Source organism: Bos javanicus, chromosome 14, assembly GCF_032452875.1.
Source record: "Bos javanicus breed banteng chromosome 14, ARS-OSU_banteng_1.0, whole genome shotgun sequence".
Taxonomy (NCBI): Eukaryota; Metazoa; Chordata; class Mammalia; order Artiodactyla; family Bovidae; genus Bos; species Bos javanicus.
The window spans coordinates 28,100,095-28,120,446 of record NC_083881.1 but is presented as its reverse complement, the minus strand read 5'-3'; the positions used below and the strand labels follow the sequence as shown (position 1 = coordinate 28,120,446).

Sequence of the window (20,352 nt, the reverse complement as noted above, 5' to 3'; positions counted from 1 at the left end):
ATCATAGTCTTTATAGGAAATGGCGAAAGAGTCTGAAAGGTAACTAAGATGGGTGGCTGGAAATAAATGTTTCCTCAAGCATTTATTACCCTTCAGAAATGTCCATCAGCTGAAATGTTAGTCCCATAGAGCCACTTAAGCACTGCAGAGGAGAGAGGCAGGTAGTTATTAATTTTTAAGGATGGCTGACAGCTTTCAGTCCATGAGCAAGGCTTAACTTTGCATTTTGAATAATGCAGAGATTTTCATTAGTTAGAATAGGAATCAAAATGATAAATGTTATTTTGTCTGCCAAAATACTATGACTTTACATTGTCTATTTGCAGTTACCTTTCAGAAGAAGCTTTCCAGAAGTATGCTTAGATAAACTGAAAGGCTACCAGTATTGTTTTCTTATTTGATGTTTACATTCTGGAAACAAAATTCAAAGGACACATCTTCTTGATTGGAGGTTGGTAATGCTCTCTCGCTAGCTCAGTGGTGGCTCCAAAGGGCAGTTCATTATTACCTGACAGCTAAGTGTTGGCATAAATTGCACTAGTCTATGGGATCAATGCAATCAGTTTCAGACATTTCTTTTTGCTCACATCTACCTTCTGAAGACTCTGGGACAATTTAATTACAACTGCACTTAGAGTCCTACTTCTTTCCATAAAAAAATGTAAGATTACCCTCACTTTGAGAACTATCAGACTAAAAGGTTTGTGATTGCTTTTTACTGTCATCTTGCTTCCAGCCAATTATCATGTCAAGTTCGTCTGGGGCGTATTTACTTCATTTTGAGCACCCAAGACCCTTTTGGCTCTAAGTATTATTTGAATTGATGGTAACACAACTACTTTATCTGGATGTCTCTTGGTAACTTAATGTATGATCCTAGTAACAAACACTAGAATTAAACCATTAATAGAATAGGCTGCTAGCAGCTGCTTCAATGACGGTTTCATGGGCATTAAAATAGCTGATTCAGAGATTTCTATACAGAAATGTAAGGTAGTTAAAGACTCTAAAATCAATGAAACCATAATGTCTGCCAGTAGCAAGCTGATTCATATACATGGACATTATTATGCCATAAAAGGCTGAAAGAAGGTCAAAAATGTTTTACTCAATTTAGATGAATCTTTTATTTTGCATGTCATTTTGCATTTCCAAATTTAGCTTAAAATCACAAGCTTCAAGGAAAAGTCCTTTATGTATTTATTCTACTAGATAAAAGACTATTGATTAATCTGCCTGCCCTCACACAAGAAGGTAGGATAAATGAAGAATTGGCATCATTTGAGAACCTCTGATCAGTTCAGTGAGGAGAAGAAAGAAGATCCTTTTGGTACCTGCTCAAAAGTACTTTATAAGGTATCCAGCTGGGATTTATCAATCAATGTATTAATATCATGCTTTGTAGAAGCATTTATACAGCCCCAACTCTAATAATTTTGTAAGGTCCCAATTCCAGTTAAAATTGTCCTTGCTCAACTGGTTGTTTTTGGCTGTGCAGACTGTCTTAGCTGTGCACTGGAAGCATTCTGCTGATTTTCAGTACGTAAACTTTGTAAGATTGCAGAACTACTACTGGAACACCTGAAAATATAACTTTTGAAGTTAACCTCATAGTTGGAAGTGTTGTTGTTACAGCAGCACTTTTGAAATGTCAGAAACTTTCCAGATCAATTAGCATTATAAAAGAGAGCCACAAACAGGCACAAAAGAGATGATGTGGAAAAAAAAAAGAGATGATGTGGTATGTTTGCATATTTTCACTGCCTGGTGAGTTTAATCTCAAGGTCTAGTATTTCTCCAAAGGAACATTTCATGCAAAGATGAGCTCGATAAAGGACAGAAATGGTATGAACCTAACAGAAGCAGAAGATATTAAGAAGAGATGGCAAGAATACACAGAAGAACTGTACAAAAAAGAGCTTCACGACCCAGATAATCACGATGGTGTGATCACTGACCTAGAGCCAGACATCCTGGAATGGGAAGTCAAGTGGGCCTTAGAAAGCATCAGTATGAACAAAGCTAGTGGAGGTGATGGAATTCCAGTTGAACTATTCCAAATCCTGAAAGATGATGCTGTGAAAGTGCTGCACTCAATATGCCAGCAAATTTGGAAAACTCAGCAGTGGCCACAGGACTAGAAAAGGTCAGTTTTCATTCCAATCCCAAAGAAAGGCAATGCCAAAGAATGCTCAAACTACCGCACAGTTGCACTCATCTCACATGCTAGTAAAGTAATGCTCAAAATTCTCCAAGCCAGGCTTCAGCAATATGTGAACCGTGAACTTCCTGATGTTCAAGCTGGTTTTAGAAAAGGCAGAGGAACCAGAGATCAAATTGCCAACATCTGCTGGATCATAGAAAAAGCAAGAGAGTTACAGAAAAACATCTATTTCTGCTTTATTGACTATGCCAAAGCCTTTGACTGTGTGGATCACTATAAACTGTGGAAAATTCTGAAAGAGATGGGAATACCACACCACCTGATCTGCCTCTTGAGAAATTTGTATGCAGGTCAGGAAGCAACAGTTAGAATTGGACATGGAACAACAGACTGGTTCCAAATAGGAAAAGGAGTGCATCAAGGCTGTATATTGTCACCCTGCTTATTTAACTTATATGCAGAGTACATCATGAGAAATGCTGGACTGGAAGAAACACAAGCTGGAATCAAGATTGCCGGGAGAAATATCAATAACCTCAGATATGCAGATGACACCACCCTTATGGCAGAAAGTGAAGAGGAACTCAAAAGCCTCTTGATGAAAGTGAAAGTGGAGAGTGAAGAAGTTGGCTTAAAGCTCAACATTCAGAAAACGAAGATCATGGCATCCGGTCCCATCACTTCATGGGAAATAGAAGGGGAAACAGTGGAAACAGTGTCAGACTTTATATTTCTGGGCTCCAAAATCACTGCAGATGGTGACTGCAGCCATGAAATTAAAAGACGCTTACTCCTTGGAAGGAAAGTTATGACCAACCTAGATAGCATATTGAAAAGCAGAGACATTACTTTGCCAACAAAGGTTCGTCTAGTCAAGGCTATGGTTTTTCCTGTGGTCATGTATGGATGTGAGAGTTGGACTGTGAAAAAGGCTGAGTGCCGAAGAATTGATGCTTTTGAACTGTGGTGTTGGAGAAGACTCTTGAGAGTCCCTAGGACTGCAAGGAGATCCAACCCGTCCATTCTGAAGGAGCTCAGCCCTGGGATTTCTTTGGAAGGAATGATGCTAAAGCTGAAACTCCAGTACTTTGGCCACCTCATGAGAAGAGTTGACTCATTGGAAAAGACTGTGATGCTGGGAGGGATTGGGGGCAGGAGGAGAAGGGGGCGACAGAGGATGAGATGGCTGGATGGCATCACTGACTCGATGGATGTGAGTCTGAGTGAACTCCGGGAGTTGGTGATGGACAGGGAGGCCTGGCGTGCTCCGATTTATGGGGTCAAAAAGAGTCGGACATGACTGAGTGACTGATCTGATCTGAGTATTTCTTCCATTGACTAAATAAATCCTCTTTGTTAACTGGATTCCAGTTCATACACCATGAGCTGTACCTATTTGGTGGTAAGAATTTACTCTTTTGCAATTACGTTATAGAAAGAAGTTGTAACAGTTAACTAGACACTGACCCTCATTTTTTAAAAAAAGAGTCAACTTTACAACCCAGACAGTAACTGCAGTGATATAACCAAATCCCCAGGATGGTTGGTTATGATTTATTTATCTAATAATAATTTATTTTTAAAAAGCAAATTTAAGGTTTTTGGTATGACATGAGCCTATAATGAAATTGTGCCAAGAAGTGCCTTATCGATTAGCAGGTGTTCCATAAATGCCAGTTGTTGGCCTCTGTTGCTAAGGTTCTTTCCACATAACTTCCAGTAATAATGTCTTTTTGTTTTTTTTTTTTAGTGTTCTGCTAAAATGTGACTACTTATTATCATTCCATTAATTGTTTTTCAGCATGTCTCTCTCTTTATTTACATCTTACATTGAAGGTTGTCATTTTTGTTTCCTTTATGGAGTTTATATACATATGTAGTGCTTGATATATTGTATTATCCTATTGATGTTATTGCTATTAGTCAGATTTCAAAATTCTGCAGCCAGCATACTTATAACTGGTGATAGATAAAGCAACCCTAATTTTCTACTCTGAAAGACATTTAGGTCTCTGATGAAAAGTTACTAAAATGATACAGCAGCAATCAGTGGGCATCTCTGTCTCTCCACATTCTTTTGCATGACTTGGATTGAGGGCTTCCATACTTGGTGCAATCTTATTTGTGTGCAGGATAGTTTGTAAATGTTTGATTGTAACTTTACTCTGTTGATTTTAATCATTTAAAATTCCAAATATAAAACATTTCATGATCCTGTAATGATTAGTTTTGGAAGCTAATCTCATGCAAAATAAACTCAGAAGCAGATAAAATAATACTTACAGGTATCCTCTTCTTCCATGAAAATACTGATCACATAACAGGCATACACAAAACCAACCAACTGCAAAGAAGAAAAAAAAGTCTTGAAAATCTAGGACAAATGTCCATAATTAAAGAGACTGTATAATCAGTAGATAAAGAATATACAGTAGTATCATCTATGAATTTGTAACATTTAGAAAAAAAACTTAAATGCTATTTAAATATTTTAAAATAATAGCTATGATTTTTGAGAAGGAAATGGCACCCTACTCCAGTACTCTTGCCTGGAAAATCCCATGGACGGAGGAGCCTGGTAGGCTGCAGTCCATGGGGTCACTAAGGGTCAGACATGACTGAGCGACTTCACTTTCACTTTTCACTTTCATGCATTGGAGAAGGAAATGGCAACCCACTCCAGTGTTCTTGTCTGGAGAATCCCAGGGACGGGGAGCCTGGTGGGCTGCCATCTGTGGGATTGCACAGAGTCGGACATGACTGAAGTGACTTAGCAGCAGCAGCAGCTATGATTTTAAAGAAACTTTTTCATTTTTACTTAGGCTTAATGACTTTCTAAAGTAGTACACAGAAATGGGAAAAATTATAGATATATTTTACTTAGATTTTGATTTGGAACAAATCACAGATATTTCCCTTAGATTTTGATTTGGTATTTCCAGTTCTTATATTTTAAAATCACCACAGGTTATTCAGAACATACATATTTAAGTTTTTACTATTTGTAGAGCAATTTGTAGCACTTTTCATTATTACCACAACTATTTTAATGTTTAATCACCACAAGGGGAATCAAAATATGTTCACTGTAAATTAAATACCAATCATTTATTTAATTATGGAAAATGCTTTGAAAATGTAAATTCTAATTAAGTGTTAAATTGCTTTGTTAATTATAAATGGCCAGCTGCAAACACCAGGTGTGCCGCTGCTGCTTAGTCACTTCAGTCGTGTGCAACTCTTTCTATGGACTGTAGCCCGCCAGGCTCCTCTGTCCACGGGATACTTCAGGCAAGAATACTGGAGTGGGTTGCTATGCCCTCCAGGGGATCTTCCTCACCTAGGGATCAAACCTGGGTCTCCTGCATTGCAGGCAGATTCTTTACGGCTAAGCCACCTGGGAAAATGCAAACACCAGGTATATTGTTCTTCTTTCTTGACTGCTCCTACTTTGTTTCTGCATCTCCTCCTTTTCCTAATTAGTAACTATTTCAATCTGCTCTTCGGAACTCAGGGAATGTTTCAGAAGCTGAAGCCATTTTCTCACAAAGAAACAGGGACATGAAAAGGCTTTTGTACCCAAGGGGGCGCCACAGGATCCTGCTTGGTTTCAGGGGCTAGGATGTGTGTGTGTGCCCGTAGTTGACGGGGTAAGGCCTTCTGAAGACAGCTGGACTCCACCCAAGAGAACAGTATACTTTGAGTTCTTCTGCAGCCAAGTCAGAGGGGGGCTCCTATTCCTTCACAGGCTACGGCTAGTACTTTAGAAATACATGTGACTTTCCGACATGCAGTCCAGGTGAGGCTGTGTGAGTGTGTGCTCAGTTGTTAAGGCGTATCCGACTCATTGCAACCCCATGGACTGAAACCTACCAGGCCCCTCTGTCCATGGGATTTCCCAGGCAAGAATCCTGGAGTGGGTTGCCATTTCCTCCTCCAGGGGATCTTTCTGACCCAGGGATCGAACTTGCATCTCCTGTGTCTCCTGCATTGGCAGGCAGATCCTTTACCATTTAGTCACCTGGGAAGCCAGAGTCAAACTACACATTATTTATTGTTAAAAGCTTGTTTTTCTTCAGTTTTTAGAAAATAAATAAATACATAAATAGAAACAGAAGTAATATTTTCTCCTTACGTTCCCAGGTGTTATCGTGTTCACTCTTTTCAATACACATGTTCTACTTTGGATTCCTTGATGTAGCTCTTTGGATGAATATGCCCTACTGTGGGGAACTGACTTTGACGATGGCCCACTGGCTTGAAGAGCAGTTCAGTGAGTTCAGGTGCCACGAGTCCTAGTGACATAAATAGGCAGCTCACATTTCCTTTGAACACTGAAGAGCTAGACAAAGTGACAGCCAAACAAATCAAGTCTCTTCGTGTGCAGTGTGACCAGGATGACTGATACTCTGGGTCTCTTCTACTCACTTGGCAAGGAGAAGGTTAGTAGAAGACTGAATGAATCATGTTACAATAAGAACAATTCTGAACTGGTTTTGTTACTTTGCTTACAGACCAATGTTTAGATGCTACACCGTTTGCTTTATCTTGGCAGTTGCATATTGAATAGTTAGCCCATAGTTGCTTGATAGCTTAGGTAATCCAATAATTTTTCCCACACAGTGAACTCAGGTAAATTAAATCTCACAAATCATTATTTTTCCATTTACGTAGGTGCAAGATAAGCAAAATGTTTTGATTGAGTGTTGTAGGACTTTTCTAGTATAAAGTTAAGGCTTTCATGATAGCTCAGTTCTCCAATGAATAATACTTTTCTACTTTCCTAACAGACTATATATCTTTACAAAAAATCTAACACTTCTACTTACACATTTATGTTGATTTGAAGTAAGATAAGTTATTGTTTTATCTTCATTGATATCTTTTGAGATGACAATGATGCTGATATTAGCCTATTATTAGCCTCTCTGACAGGGAACATATTTTGTTTGTTTTTTTTTTTTTTTTTTTTTAGCATTGGCTCATTCCATTTGGCATGCTGGATCCATCTGCATTTACTAGTTGGTTCACTGGCATTTCCTGGAAGGAAGGCCAGAGTATTGACTAGAAGGGCCCATGAGAACACACTTGGTGAGTTCAGTGCTGAAACACTGTTTTCACATATCAATATGCAGAGCTAATCTGACAGGGTTGAAAAAAATCCCATCCTGATAGAGAAATTTTAACTTAAAATGAAGTCTATCCCATCTCCTCTGGTTTGCCCTTCCAGTTGTTACAAGAGACCTGGAAAATAGTAACTGTTAAAATGCAAGTTAGAAAGTTCTGATTCCATCATTTGAGTAAGTTGAAATTTAGGGAGAGGATTGGGGTTAGGATGAGACATTGAGCAGTTAGTAGGACTACATAAGAAGATGATCATAGATGTACTTTTAAAAAAAGTTATTTATTGATTGATTTTTGTCTCACTGGGTCTTTGTTTTTGCACTGGGGCTTTCTCTAATTGTGGCGAGTGGGGATTACTCTTAGTTGTGGTGTGTGGGCTTCTCATTTTGGTGGCTTCTCTTGTTGCAGAGCAGAGGCTCTATGCTCACAGGCTTCAGTGGTTGTAGTATGTAGGCTCAGTAGTTACAGCGTGCGGGCTCTAGTGTGTGTGGGCTTCAGTTGCCATCGTATATTAGCCTATGTGAATCTTCCCAATCAGGGATCGAACTCATGTCCCTTGCATTGGCAGGAGGATTCTCAGCCACTGTACCACCAGAGAAGTCCATAGATGTACTTTTATAAAGGCAAAAGAAGCAAACTCAGTTGAATAATTTTTCAAATAAAATTTTCAAAAAGTATGTTTTTATTTAAGTCTTGTTTATCTTGTATTTCTTCCCTGCATTTTAGGACCATAGATTATTTTTAAATTATTGGGTTAACTGTGTTTCTGAAAAGATTGTCTATATACTTAAGATTATTGGTCAATATATTTATTACTCTTTTTCCAAATGAGCCTTTTAAGTAGCAGAAAATAAGATGAGGCTCTTAGTTATACTGGCATCACACTATTTTCCCCTAGTTGGTGAAAATTTTTTTGTTAATGAAATGTGAGAACACCCAGTTTTAAAGAAACAGAGCAACGCATAGCATAGCAACAGAAAATTTGCAGATCCAATTGTTTATTAATGGATCTTAATAATATCCTGACATATGAAACAAAAGGAATTTTGGGTAATTGAAATATGCAATACCATTAGCTGGAAACAGAAAGATAAAGACCTGCCATATTGGCAATATTGGATTACTGTCCAAGTCTTCAAACAGAATTTGCCAGTCATAATCTCAATATTATAACAAATGAATTAATTAAAACATATCCTTTTACTTTTGCTTCATTGATTGGCATACTAATAAATTATTTACTCCCTAAATTACTTTTGCTCTCATGATTAACCAAACTGCTATTTCATTAATAATGCTATTCTCATGAGAACATGTCTAGACACCATGTTAATCACTGATTTGTAGACGGCTGACTGTTGTGTAGTTCTTGGTTTCCCAGAAAATGAGTTGAAATAGTCCCCATGGCTTTCTGCTTATCTCTAAGAAATGGAATAAAATACATTCTTGCCAATAGCAAAGACACAAAATAAACAACATCAGGATAATAATCCTGATTATTTCTGCTTCAAATAAAGTTTTGAAAGAGTCATTCATTTTAAAGACATCTTTTTTCTCTTCTGTTAAAGACATCCATCTCTATGGTTATAACATTCAAATGATTTTCTCCTTCTGACTGCATAAATTCCATCTTTTTCAATATATTAAATGGATGCAAATGGCCTAAGACTAGATTCCAGCACCTTTGTGTGTGTGTGAAGGGATTGATTCGTTTTTGCAAGTAGAATTTGTGTAGAAAATTGATTTGTTTGGGCTGCAAGCCTTTAGGGCTTCCCAGGTAGAGCTAGTGGTAAAGAATCCATCTGCCAGTGCAGGAGACACAAGAGATGTGGGTTTAACCACTGGGTCAAGAAGATCCCTTGGAGAAAGAAATGGCAACTCCCTCCAGTATTTTTGCTGGGAAATCCCATGGACAGAGGAGCCTGGCAGGCTTGTATAAGGATTGACAGGATTAGATTTCACTCATGCAGGACAGCTAACCATGGTCTGTGTGTCCTGCTAATTGTGAGTCTTGGTAAGAATAAGTCAAAGAAATGAAAATTTCTACAAGCCTGAGTGTCTTGTGTATGTACTCAGTCTCTTCAGTCGTGTCTGACTCTTTGAAACCCCATGGACTGTAGCCCGCCAGACTCCTCTGTCCATGGGATTCTCCAGGCAAGAATATTGGAGTGGATTGTCATTCCCTCCTCCAGGGGATCTTCCCCACCCAGGGATGGAACCTGAGTCTCCTGAGTCTCCTGCATGACAGACTGATTCTTTACTGCTGAGCCACTGGGGAAACCCCTGAGTGTCTTAAGGGATCACTTTTCATTGGAGTGGATGGTGAGAAAAACTCATTTAGGGAATGCAGAGAGGAAAACTTGTTCAGTACTTGCCTTAGGAGAGAATTGGGAGATTTGAGGGAAGCCAGAAGGATTCATGAGCAAAAATAAGTCCCCGATACTGTCCCAAATTTCCCACCACTCACGCCAACATTTAAGCCCTAAAGCTTAAGAGAATCTGTAAGGAAGGAGGGAAGTTTTTCTATTTAACAAACAGATTCTAAATGGCTCTTTGTTAGTCCAAATTTTTCCTCAAGTCCAAAAGGACTTTATAAAAGTTTTGGCCCAAGTCCCTCCCACGGGATGCAGGCAGAGGCTGGCATGCTTAGCTCTTAGCTTCTGTGTCCCTACAGACGTCATTAAGTTGAACATTTGTGAGTAGAAAGCATCTGCATGTAATTTATTTGGGTTAAGGTGTTAAGTTACTTATAAAAGAAACCATAGCTACCTAATGTCAGAATGTGCAGGATTTGGGATTTTACTCTATGTATAATCTAACAAGTTAGCCCATTACTTTTTCGTGGATGCTGGGCCAGAGATGAAGGACTTGACTACTCAGGGTACAGAAGCCAGAATGAACTTCACATTTCTTTGCTGTACTCCCCACATGGGCCATGATGGCCCCCTGCATACATAGAAGGTCATATTGCAGGAGAGGAATCCTGAGTTCCTTTTAAAAAAATATTTTTATTTTTTAATTTGGCTGCGTCAGATCTTAGTTGGGGCATGTAAGCTCTAATTCCCTGACCAGGGATCAAAACCAGGCCCCTTGCACTGACAGCACTGAGTCCTAGCCACTGGACCACCAGGGAAGTCTCTTAAGTTGCTTTTTAAAAGTAAATCATTCCTCTAAGTTTAAAAAGGGCAAACAATAGAAAAATTTGCAAAAAACATAGATATCTAAGCCATATAGAAGGAAATAAAACTAATAAACTGTGGAATGATATCATACATCAGACATAAAGGAAATCACATGAAGACTACAAGGAAGCTATGTTGTCACCATATTTTACAACACTTCTTAAAATTTTTGTGGGTGTGTGTTAACAAAGATGATCAGATTGACATTCTCACATACTACATTTGGAAGAAGTTGGCAAACACTATATAAACTCTTTCACCCAGTAATTTTACCTCCAAAAACCGATCATACTGAAATATTTAAAAAGTTTCTATAGTGATTTTTTGAGTTACTTTTCTAGTAAGAGGAAGCAAGCCTACTCTTTGTCAAAGGTGGGATGGAGGAGAAGTTACCTCATCTGTAAAGACTGTTAGCTTGAAAACACAGCCCTGAGTAAGGCTCAGGCAAAGAGCAGTAATAAATCTGGAGGTCATCAGTGTGTCTACGGATGGTGTTTAAAGCCACATGACTTGATTAGATCACTAAGGAAGTGAGTGAAGGCAGAGAAGAGGTTCAGGGATGAAGACCTGCAACATTATTACATTTACGGGTTGGCAAGATGCCAAAGAGGCAGTAAAAGGGACTGAAAAGGACTGGCCCAAGGGATGGGGGGATACATGAAAGCCAGGGCAGTTGGCCGTGGCCAAGGCCTCTGACAGGTCAAGGACAAGGAGCACTGTGTTACTGACCAGTGGGTTGGGTAAGGGCCTCACACATGGCTCCGTGGCAAAGACTCCACCTGCCAATGCAGGAGACATGGGAGACACAGGTTTGATCTCTGGGTTGGGAAGATCCTCTGGAGCAGGGCATGGCTACCCATTCCCGTATTCTTGCCTGGAGAATCCCATGGACAGAGGAACCTGGTGGACTACAGTCCATGGGGTTGCAAAGAGTCAGACACAACTGAAGTGACTTAGCACTCATACAAACATTTGAAGTACATGAAAAATAGCTACAGGTGTTCCTGAATACACGCCACTTCCTTCACTGGGGAGAGGAGAAATACGAATAACATGATGGAATATGAATTTTCCAGTCACTTTATCAAAGTGATCAGTGGTTTTCATAACTCCAAACCTCGCTGCAGTCTGAATGCAGCTTGCCCTCTCGTTGATAGATGACAGAAGGTCCAGAAACGTGACAGGTGGTTAATCACTTGGAAACCTTCTGACTCTCTCCTTTAGGAGGGGTGAAGGCTCACCTTTGCACAGTGGCTCACCCTCTGCATTGGGCTGGACACGGACATTTCCCTCCTTCCTAAGGAGTTATTAAAAGACTCTGAGGCTGAAGAACAGGCTGCAGGTGGACAGTCTCACCACAGAGTTGTGTAGACACATTTCTTTCTCCAGGGCTCCCAGCAGGGTGTTTTTGTGCACACCCATGTCTATCTGTTTTCTTCTGTGTACCCAGCAGCACAGAAGTCTAGGAACTTAGGTTCCTCAGGGGACAAGGGCCTGGGTTCTCATTTATTTAGATAACTATGGGGAGAATTTCCTTGTAATCCCAGTAACTCCTAACCTATTTGTTTTTTAATCAAGCTGCTCACACTTATCCTTCAGGAATCCAGAATTTGTGATGCCTGTTTATGGAAGTGTCCTATGCCAAATGAAGCCTGAAATTATTTGAAGACATTTGGTTCACTCTCCTAAGAGTCCCACTGGCACCCTGGGCTTCAAATGAATCAATGAATATGGAAATAAGTTGTTTCCTCTACAATGACCATAAAAATGCACAACGGCAACAGCATCGCATTACTCTGGGCTTTGGGGATTTATTGCCCTTATGTATAGGAGAAGCACTCGTGTAGACAGTCAAAATGGAAAACAAATGGTTTGCTGGCTTCTACCAAGGAAGATAAGCTTTTTAATGACATGCTTTTGTGATGCAGATGCTCTGTACAAGCCAGCTCAGCAATATATGGAGGACACACAAGTTACTCTGACTTGCAAAGAGCATTGTTCTCAGTGCATTTCTGGTGTCAAGTCATAGAGGAACAACAGCGTTGTTCAAACACGGCAAACAAATAGACTTATTTAAGTAGCTCATATCTGGGACTTTTCTAAGTGTCGCCTGCCAAGCTTAATAATTCTTCACCGTGTGTGCTCTGTGCTCAGTCACTTCAGTTGTGTCCGGCTCTTGGCAACCCCATAGACAGTAGCTCGCCAGGTTCCTCTGTCCATGAGATTCTCCAAGCAAGGATATTGGAGTGGGTTGCCACGCCCTCCTTCAGGGGATCTTCCTGACCCAGGGATTGAACTTGCGTCTCTTACGTCTCCAGCATTGGCAGGCAGATTCTTTACTAGTGCCACCTGGGAAGCAATTCTTCAGTGGTATCATGTAAATAGTTTACTAGGGTCATAGTACCTGAGTGTTATGAAGTAAGCTGAAGAAAAATGTTTCTATAAAAAATATGTCTTCTAATATTTACACACTTTACAATCCTAAACATAGAGCTAAAAGTCAGTTTGTAAAGGTATGAGATGAACCTATAAATGTAGTTTGGATCCAAACAGTTGTTTTGTGACAGTGTCAGAATGTGAGGGGTAGGGTCTTGGGTGAGCCTAAAAGGGGACTATTAGCCGCTGCCTCTTCCGCACCTGACTCTCTACACGGAGTCAGGCCCAGGGAACTGGAATGAAAACTGCAGTTGGGCAGGAGCCCTCTGTCCACGTCCACTCAGACTGGCCTCAGGCTTGCCTGTTCCATCTTCTGTCCCTCTTCTTGAGCTGTTGACTTCACTCTCTAACAACTCAGACCTCTAGTTCTCAGGACACGTTTTTGAAACTGCCCTCTAGCTTACCAGAGCATTATGACTTTTTGTGCTTCTCAGGGTCAAGGGTGGGTACCCTCAATATCTCAGGAGAGACATGCCTGCCAATACACCCTCAAATCCAGCTTGCTGGCAGACCACACAACCCGATAGTTGGGATGTCCACCTCCAGGTCTCATGTATTGAGAACAGAGATCCCAAGAACACCCGCTGAAAGGCAGCAGATGGCAGAGCAGCCGTGCTCCAAGCCCCATCTTAGGCAGCCAGGCGTCACCCCAGGGGCATGCAGATCTGCATGTCTGTCCACTGCCAGCCACTTCCCACCGAGGAGCTGGCTCATCAGCAGTGGAATCAAATGGCAATGTCTGGAGCCCTGTCTATTGTGGACACTGCTCCCACCATCTGGGGACAGTCATGCAACCTCAGTAAACTTCTCAGCCCCTTATTATAGATGGAGTTGTATGTGGATATATAGATTTTATAGAGCTCAGGAGAACCCAAGAGAAAGACAGGCATTTCTCTGCCTGGATGTATTTGTGGAATTTGAGGGGAAGGATTTTGCAATATGAAAGTCTGCTTGTCTGTAACAGAAATGGGGTTTTCACAGGCTTCTTGATTTGTCTGAGGGATGTATTGGAAAGTTCTGCCTAGTGAAATGTGGTAGATGCTGTGATCCACTCGACTGAATTAGTACATGGAATCAATTCCACCTAAATTCCACCTTCTTGAACAGGAGACCAAATGAGACTGATGATGCTGTTGCCCAGCTCTGAGAAGGTCCCAGAGTGTTCTGTGTGAGGTACTAAGTGTACCAGCCTTTGTAACTAATGAACCTTTGAGTGAAGCAGATGCGGAGCCTGGGACCTGCCTAGACTTCAGTGTTGTGCAGCAGATCCCCTCTGTTCTACTCAGGGCCAGGGGGTGGGGAGGATCCCATGTCATGGACCACCTGACCTCCTTTGATGGTCTCAGTGAAATGGTAAAGAACCTGAATGCCAATGCAGGAGACATAAGAGATGTGTATTTGATCCCTGGGTCAGGAAGATCTCCTGGAGGAGGGTGTGGCAACCCACTCCAGTGTTCTTGCCTGGGAAATTCCATGGACACAGGAGCCTGGTGTGTCCATAGGTCAAAGAGTCAGACACAACTGAAGCCACTTAGCACACACAGCACGCACACCATCACTTTCCTTGTCTTCCTGCACCCTCCTTGGTTCTGAGCCTCTATATCTCTTCTCTTTTGACTGCGAGAACAACTTCAAAGTCCTCAGGGCCAATGATGCTCTTCAGAGGGATTCCAAGGAGCTCCATCTAATGCTTGGGGAATCCACAAGAGGCCACACTCGCTGCTGGGGTTGCTCCAATTATCCAGTTCTCAGGATGAATTTCAGCCTTGTTACTGGAATCCAGTGCTTTCCTTACAGTTAATGGTTTTGCTGGTCAAGAGTTCAGCTTTGTGGTTGGAGAGATCTCAGTTCAAATATTGACTTTTCCAATACCATCTGAACAAACTTTGGCAAGATATTTGACCTCTCTGAGCCTCAGTTTCCTCCTCTGTAAAATGGGGATAATGATCATTTTACTTCACTTATTATTATGAGGATTACTGAATAATGGATGCCTAGTGCTTAGCCCAGGGCTTAGCTGAACACCATATTTCCACTAATTCATTAAGCCCTTATATCTTTAAGAGCTAAGTTCTATCATTATCTTAATTCTATGGAAGAGAAAACTGAAGCACAGAGGTTAATCAATTTGTTTCCAAACCATTTAGGTAGGAAGTTATATTCTGACTCTGTAGTTCATGATGTTGATCCCTTTCCTTACTACTACTGTATACACAATTCTTCTAAAATCCAGAGCAGGCACAAACTCCTTTATGGTACAATCCCAGGAAGATGGTATAATTTTTTATAATAATCTTACATGGGATTAAGTGTGATCCAACTATTCACTCACCACATTGCGCACCATATAGTCTGTTCTTTTAAAATGATGATCTAAACTTTCCATAGCATTTTTAAAGCCTGAAAAGTGTAAGAGTTGAGTCAAAAGCATAAAATAGTTCCAACATAATTGTGTCTATAATCTAGAGTTTTCAGACTTTATTTTTAGTTTTATAAAACTCGTGGTAAAGAACCTGCCTGCCAATGCAGGAGACATAAGAGACATGGGTTTGATCCCTGGGTCAGGAAGAGCCCCTGGAGGAAGAAATGGCAACCCACTTCAGTATTCTTGTCTGGAGAATCCCATGGACAGAGGAGCCTATAGAGCTATAGTCCATGGGGTCACAGAGTTGGACATGACTGAAGTGACTTAGCATGCATGCATTTCCAATTCAATGGGAAAGAGTCATCATTATTCTTTATAATATGTTGAAATGATTAGAAGTGAAGAGGTTTTCACTAATGTTACCCATTTTCTAATTGCCCAAACTAAGAGTTTGTTTTTTTTTTTTCTAAGATGATTTTGGATTATAGTATTTTACTTCAGAAACCAGTAAAATTTCTAGATGCTTTGCAGATCTAAGATATACTTTTTTTTAAATTATTTTTTTATTTATTTTTGGCTATGCTGGTCTTCACTGCTGCTGCACACACAGACTCTTCTCTAGCTGCACTGAGTGGGGGCTACTTGCTAGTTGCGGAGCATGAGCTTCTTGTTGCAGCGGCTTCTCTTGTTGTGGAGCACAGGCTCTTGGGCACGTTGGCTTCGGTAGTTGTGGCACATGGGCTCAGCAGTTGCAATTCCTGGGCTCTAGAACACAGGCTCAAAAGTTGGGCTTAGTTGCTCTGCGGCATGCAGAATCTTCCTGGACCAGAGATGGAGCCCATGTCTCCTGCATTGGCAGGCAGATTCTTTACCACTGAGCCACTAGGGAAGCCCTAAGTTATGCTTTAAAAGAATCTTTGTAGAAATACTTTGCCCACAAAAATCCTAAGTAAAAAAAAAAAAAAAAAAAAAAACAGGTAATACTTTTTGTAATTTTGAGTGAAAATAAATGGCACCTCTGCTTCTATTTCAGGTGTTTAAAAATGAGAATAGTTGACAATAGCTGACTATTGGTTTCCTCTTCCAGTTCTCAGACTAAAATTGTTACACTGTATGGACATCCCAGGAGGAAGGCATTAAGGGTTGGTTCAGTGGTAATTAAAGGTGGTCTCCCTACTATGCCTTGAGAGGTAGAAATTGTATGACAAGAGGCTTCGGTGCTACATAAACTCAGTGGGAGAGAATGGTGTTCAATGAGCCTTAAAAATACGGTTAAGGTTCCTCGAGGTCCCTCCAGGCATTGCCCTCAGAATCACTAACAGAAAGTATCTCTCCCCTACCACGTTTGGTAGTTTTCTTATTTTCTATATGATGGAAGCTGAGCTGAGAGGATGATCTCATTTATTGTAGAGAATCCTAGAGAATATCGGAATGGTTGTATATTACATAGCTCTTTCTATGTAATAATCAGATACTTCAAGAGAGATTCTATCTTCTTACATTGTATGCTGCATTGGATATTTCATTAAAAGAGACCTATGTAACCATTTGTAGCAACATCTGAGTATTTACTAGGTACTTAGTGCTAAGTTCTCAAGAATTTAACTTTCACAACATATTTGCAAAGTGAGTAGTAGTTTCTCTCCTTTGTGGATGAGGAAATGAAGGATCAGAATAACTAGCTCCAGGTTACATAGCTAGTTAGTAGTAGAATCAGGAATCAAGCACATGTCATTAGTCTACAAAGGTCAATGGCATAGTTCAGGCTGTCTCCACATTCACTGGGTGAGACCTGAGACGATGAAGATGTTGGTTTCATCAGAGCGTCTCTTTTACTGATGGAAGCAGCATGCCTGGCCAGTGGCTTTATGTTGCCCTCCCTACAGGCTTAGCATCCCAACCATTCTTGCTCTTTGATGGACGGAACCAAGCCTGAACCTGTATCACTTCTCCTTCTCCTTTCTTTGCTCCCTTCTTAGGTCACAAAGTAGAGCAGGACCTTAGTGCTCATGCCTTATCAATAAGAACAAATGAATTTGAACTTCCTCAGCTTCAACCGTGGCTTCATCTCCCCCTTTCAAGCTTACCCCCAGCCTCACCCAGACCTCAGCTTTCTTTCCAGAACTGGGCCCATTCTGGTTTCACATCTCACTCGTAGTCTTCAGGGATTCTTCTCACATAGTAAAAAGTCCTGACAGATTCCTTTCAACCCATCTCAGTAAATCAGTTTATTTTCTCATACACAGTTTCCTGTCTCTTCAAATGAGGAGGATACATTAATAGATTGTTTCCATAGGTTTTTCCTACAATAAACATTTTTGATCCCATGGAAGTCCCCAGTCTAACTCAACACAATTCTTATTCTTTTCTAGCACTTTGTTGAACGTAAGACAACGTGAACCAATTAACATATACACAGACACACCCGATTGTATTTTTTTTCTTCACATATTCCTTCATTCTTTTTTAATGAATCTGAGGATAAGGAATCTTTCCTTTTTAAAGGATCACTCCCGTCTCCCTGATGTTTTTTCTTATCTTGATTTCCAAAGATCTTTCTTTTGCTCTTTTGGGCTTGTCTCCAATATCTCCTTTTCACAGACTCTTTTCCTTCTGCCTTCAAAAATGTTTAGTTCTCCCTTATCTTACAAAAATGTCACTTGATTCTGTTATGTCTTACAGCTTCCTCCTTCCACCCACAAACGTCTGAAATGAATGTTGTTATCAGCTGCCTGCTTTCCTCTGCTTTTCATTCCTTCCTTAATTCACTGCAATTTGGCTTCTGGCCCTACTTTTCTGCTGAGATTGCTCTTTTAAAGGTTAGCAGTCTACATTTTGTCAAATCTAATGGTCTTTTTATCCATCCAAATTCACAGAGAATTGACATGAAACTCCAAGTAGACTGTGGGTGTTCAGTTCTGCCGGGCACCCCAGCATCTGTATCCCACCTGCCTCTGGACTTCAGTGGCCCCAGTGCCCAGAAGCGACACTTGGCTGGGTGACAGTGGACCAAAGGGTTGGGTTCATGGTGGGGCTCAACACCGAATTCCTTTCTGATGACAGCAACAGGGTCCTGTGTGGGTGTGATGTTGATCTGCCCTTGTGTAAAAGGGCAGAAGCTGAGACAACCCCAGCCTTACACAAAGTCAGAGTGGGAAAAATCTGCCTGGAATCTGGGGAGGAAAGGCCGACTCCAAAGCAAACTTTCATTTCATCCCACCCCGCCCCCTTCCCTCCCGTATCCACCTGTCTGTTCTCTCCAACTTAAAATCTGCCTCTTCTGGTCAACTAAATGCTGTAAGTAACTTTCCAGAAAAAACCTCTTTAAAGGGAGCTGACAGCTGGGAGGCATGCCCTTTTGTTCTTCCTTCTTCTTGGCGAGGATGTTGATGTGATAGACTTCACTCTGGCTGCCCTGTTGTGATCATGAGGTGCTTTCAGGATGAAAATGGAATGATCTGAGATCAGATGAGGAAGGAAATATTAAAAAAGACTGATTCTCAGATGACCATGGAGGCACCATTATAGGCCTGCTGTGCCTGCTGCCAGATCCCTCTCAGATGAGAGTAAAACAAATCTCTACCTCCTAAATGGACTTCCCTGTGGCTCAGATGGTAAAGAATCTGCCCACAATCCCAGAGACCTGGGTTTGATCCCTGTATGGGGAAGATCCCCTGGAGAAGGGAATGGCTACCTACTCCAGTATTCCTGCCTGGAGAATTCCATGGACAGAGGACCCTGGTGGACTATAGTCCATGGGATTGCAGAGAGTTGGGCATGACTGAGTGACTTACACTTACCTTCTAAACAGCTATTATTTGGGCTTAAAAAAATATATATAGCTAAATTCAATTATGAGCTGGTATTATAATGCACATACTATTTCTGGAACTGATATCAGCTATTGCCACCAGAGTGGGGAAGTGATATACCCTTGTTTTGGGGCTGGGAGGAAAATTTAAATTTTACAATATTCCCTTGGGCTCTTTTTAGAGTTTTCATTCTAAGAAAATGACAACTGCAAAAAACAAATAAACAATAACAACAAAACACAACACAAAAAGCAAACAACTGAAACAGAAATAATAGTACTATGAGAAATGACTTCCTGTGAGTGTTCAAGAAAAACACCCTTCGAATTTTCAATCCCTGCTTTCACACCCTTTGAGTGATATTTTCTTTTCATTAAAGATGAAAGTGGACCCAGCTGCATTCTATGAATTTAATCAGATATTTGTATATGAATGGAAATTAGCATGCATAATTGACATTCAACCCAACTCTGATTTCCTGTCTTGCCTTCTGCAGGATTTTACATCAGGATCACTACGCAAATAATTAAAGTTGCAGCATTTTTGCCACTGAAATCAGATCTTCAAGATTTTGAATTCATATCTGTGACTGATAACAAGTGAACAAATGGCTAAGGAAGAAATGTATTTTATACTATGTATCTTTGTATATGTGGAATCTAAAAAAGAAATGATACAAATGAACTTATTTACAGAACAGAAACAGAGAATGAATTTATGGTTGCCAGAGGGGAAGGAGGGATATTTATAGAGTTTGGGATCGGCATGTATACACTACTCTATCTAAAATGGATAACAACCACAACATTGTTAATTGGCTATACTCAAATATAAATAAAACTTTTTAAAAATAAAATAACTTTTGGGAAAAAACCATGTGTCTTTGTTGGATATTGACAGAAATTAATCTACCTAATTGCAATGTTGGATTTTCACTGGGCATGCCATTTTACAGCAAACATACGAGAAGGCACAAATCTTTACATGTGATCAAAATGCAATGAATCAATGTCATTCAAGAATCTTCTCCTTACACAAACATCTCCACTTGTCTTTCAAGGCTATGTTCTACTATAAAGTTGATCTTTTTTCTGGTTGGGGAAAATTTTTCCTCTTTTACCCAAATGTTCCATACTTTCTCATCATTCCAACCTGTTGATTGTGGATCCTTCCAGAGTCAGAAGGGTGCTTCCTCTTTTACCTTTCCCAGTTGCATATGTCTTTATGCACACACACGTGTGCACACACACACTATACATTTTAAAAGTG

At 40.4% G+C, this 20,352-nt stretch overlaps 1 protein-coding gene across 2 annotated transcripts in view; it reads right to left on the bottom strand.

The window, feature by feature from the left end:
• The window catches only part of NKAIN3 (sodium/potassium transporting ATPase interacting 3), a 542,894-nt gene that overhangs the window by 35,755 nt on the left and 486,787 nt on the right, over nucleotides 1-20,352 (bottom strand). For both annotated transcript variants that reach the window (XM_061438834.1, XM_061438835.1), the window contains exon 5: nucleotides 4,448-4,508. In XM_061438834.1, coding sequence (XP_061294818.1) covers nucleotides 4,448-4,508 — 61 coding nt within the window. The remainder of the gene's footprint in view (nucleotides 1-4,447; nucleotides 4,509-20,352) is intronic.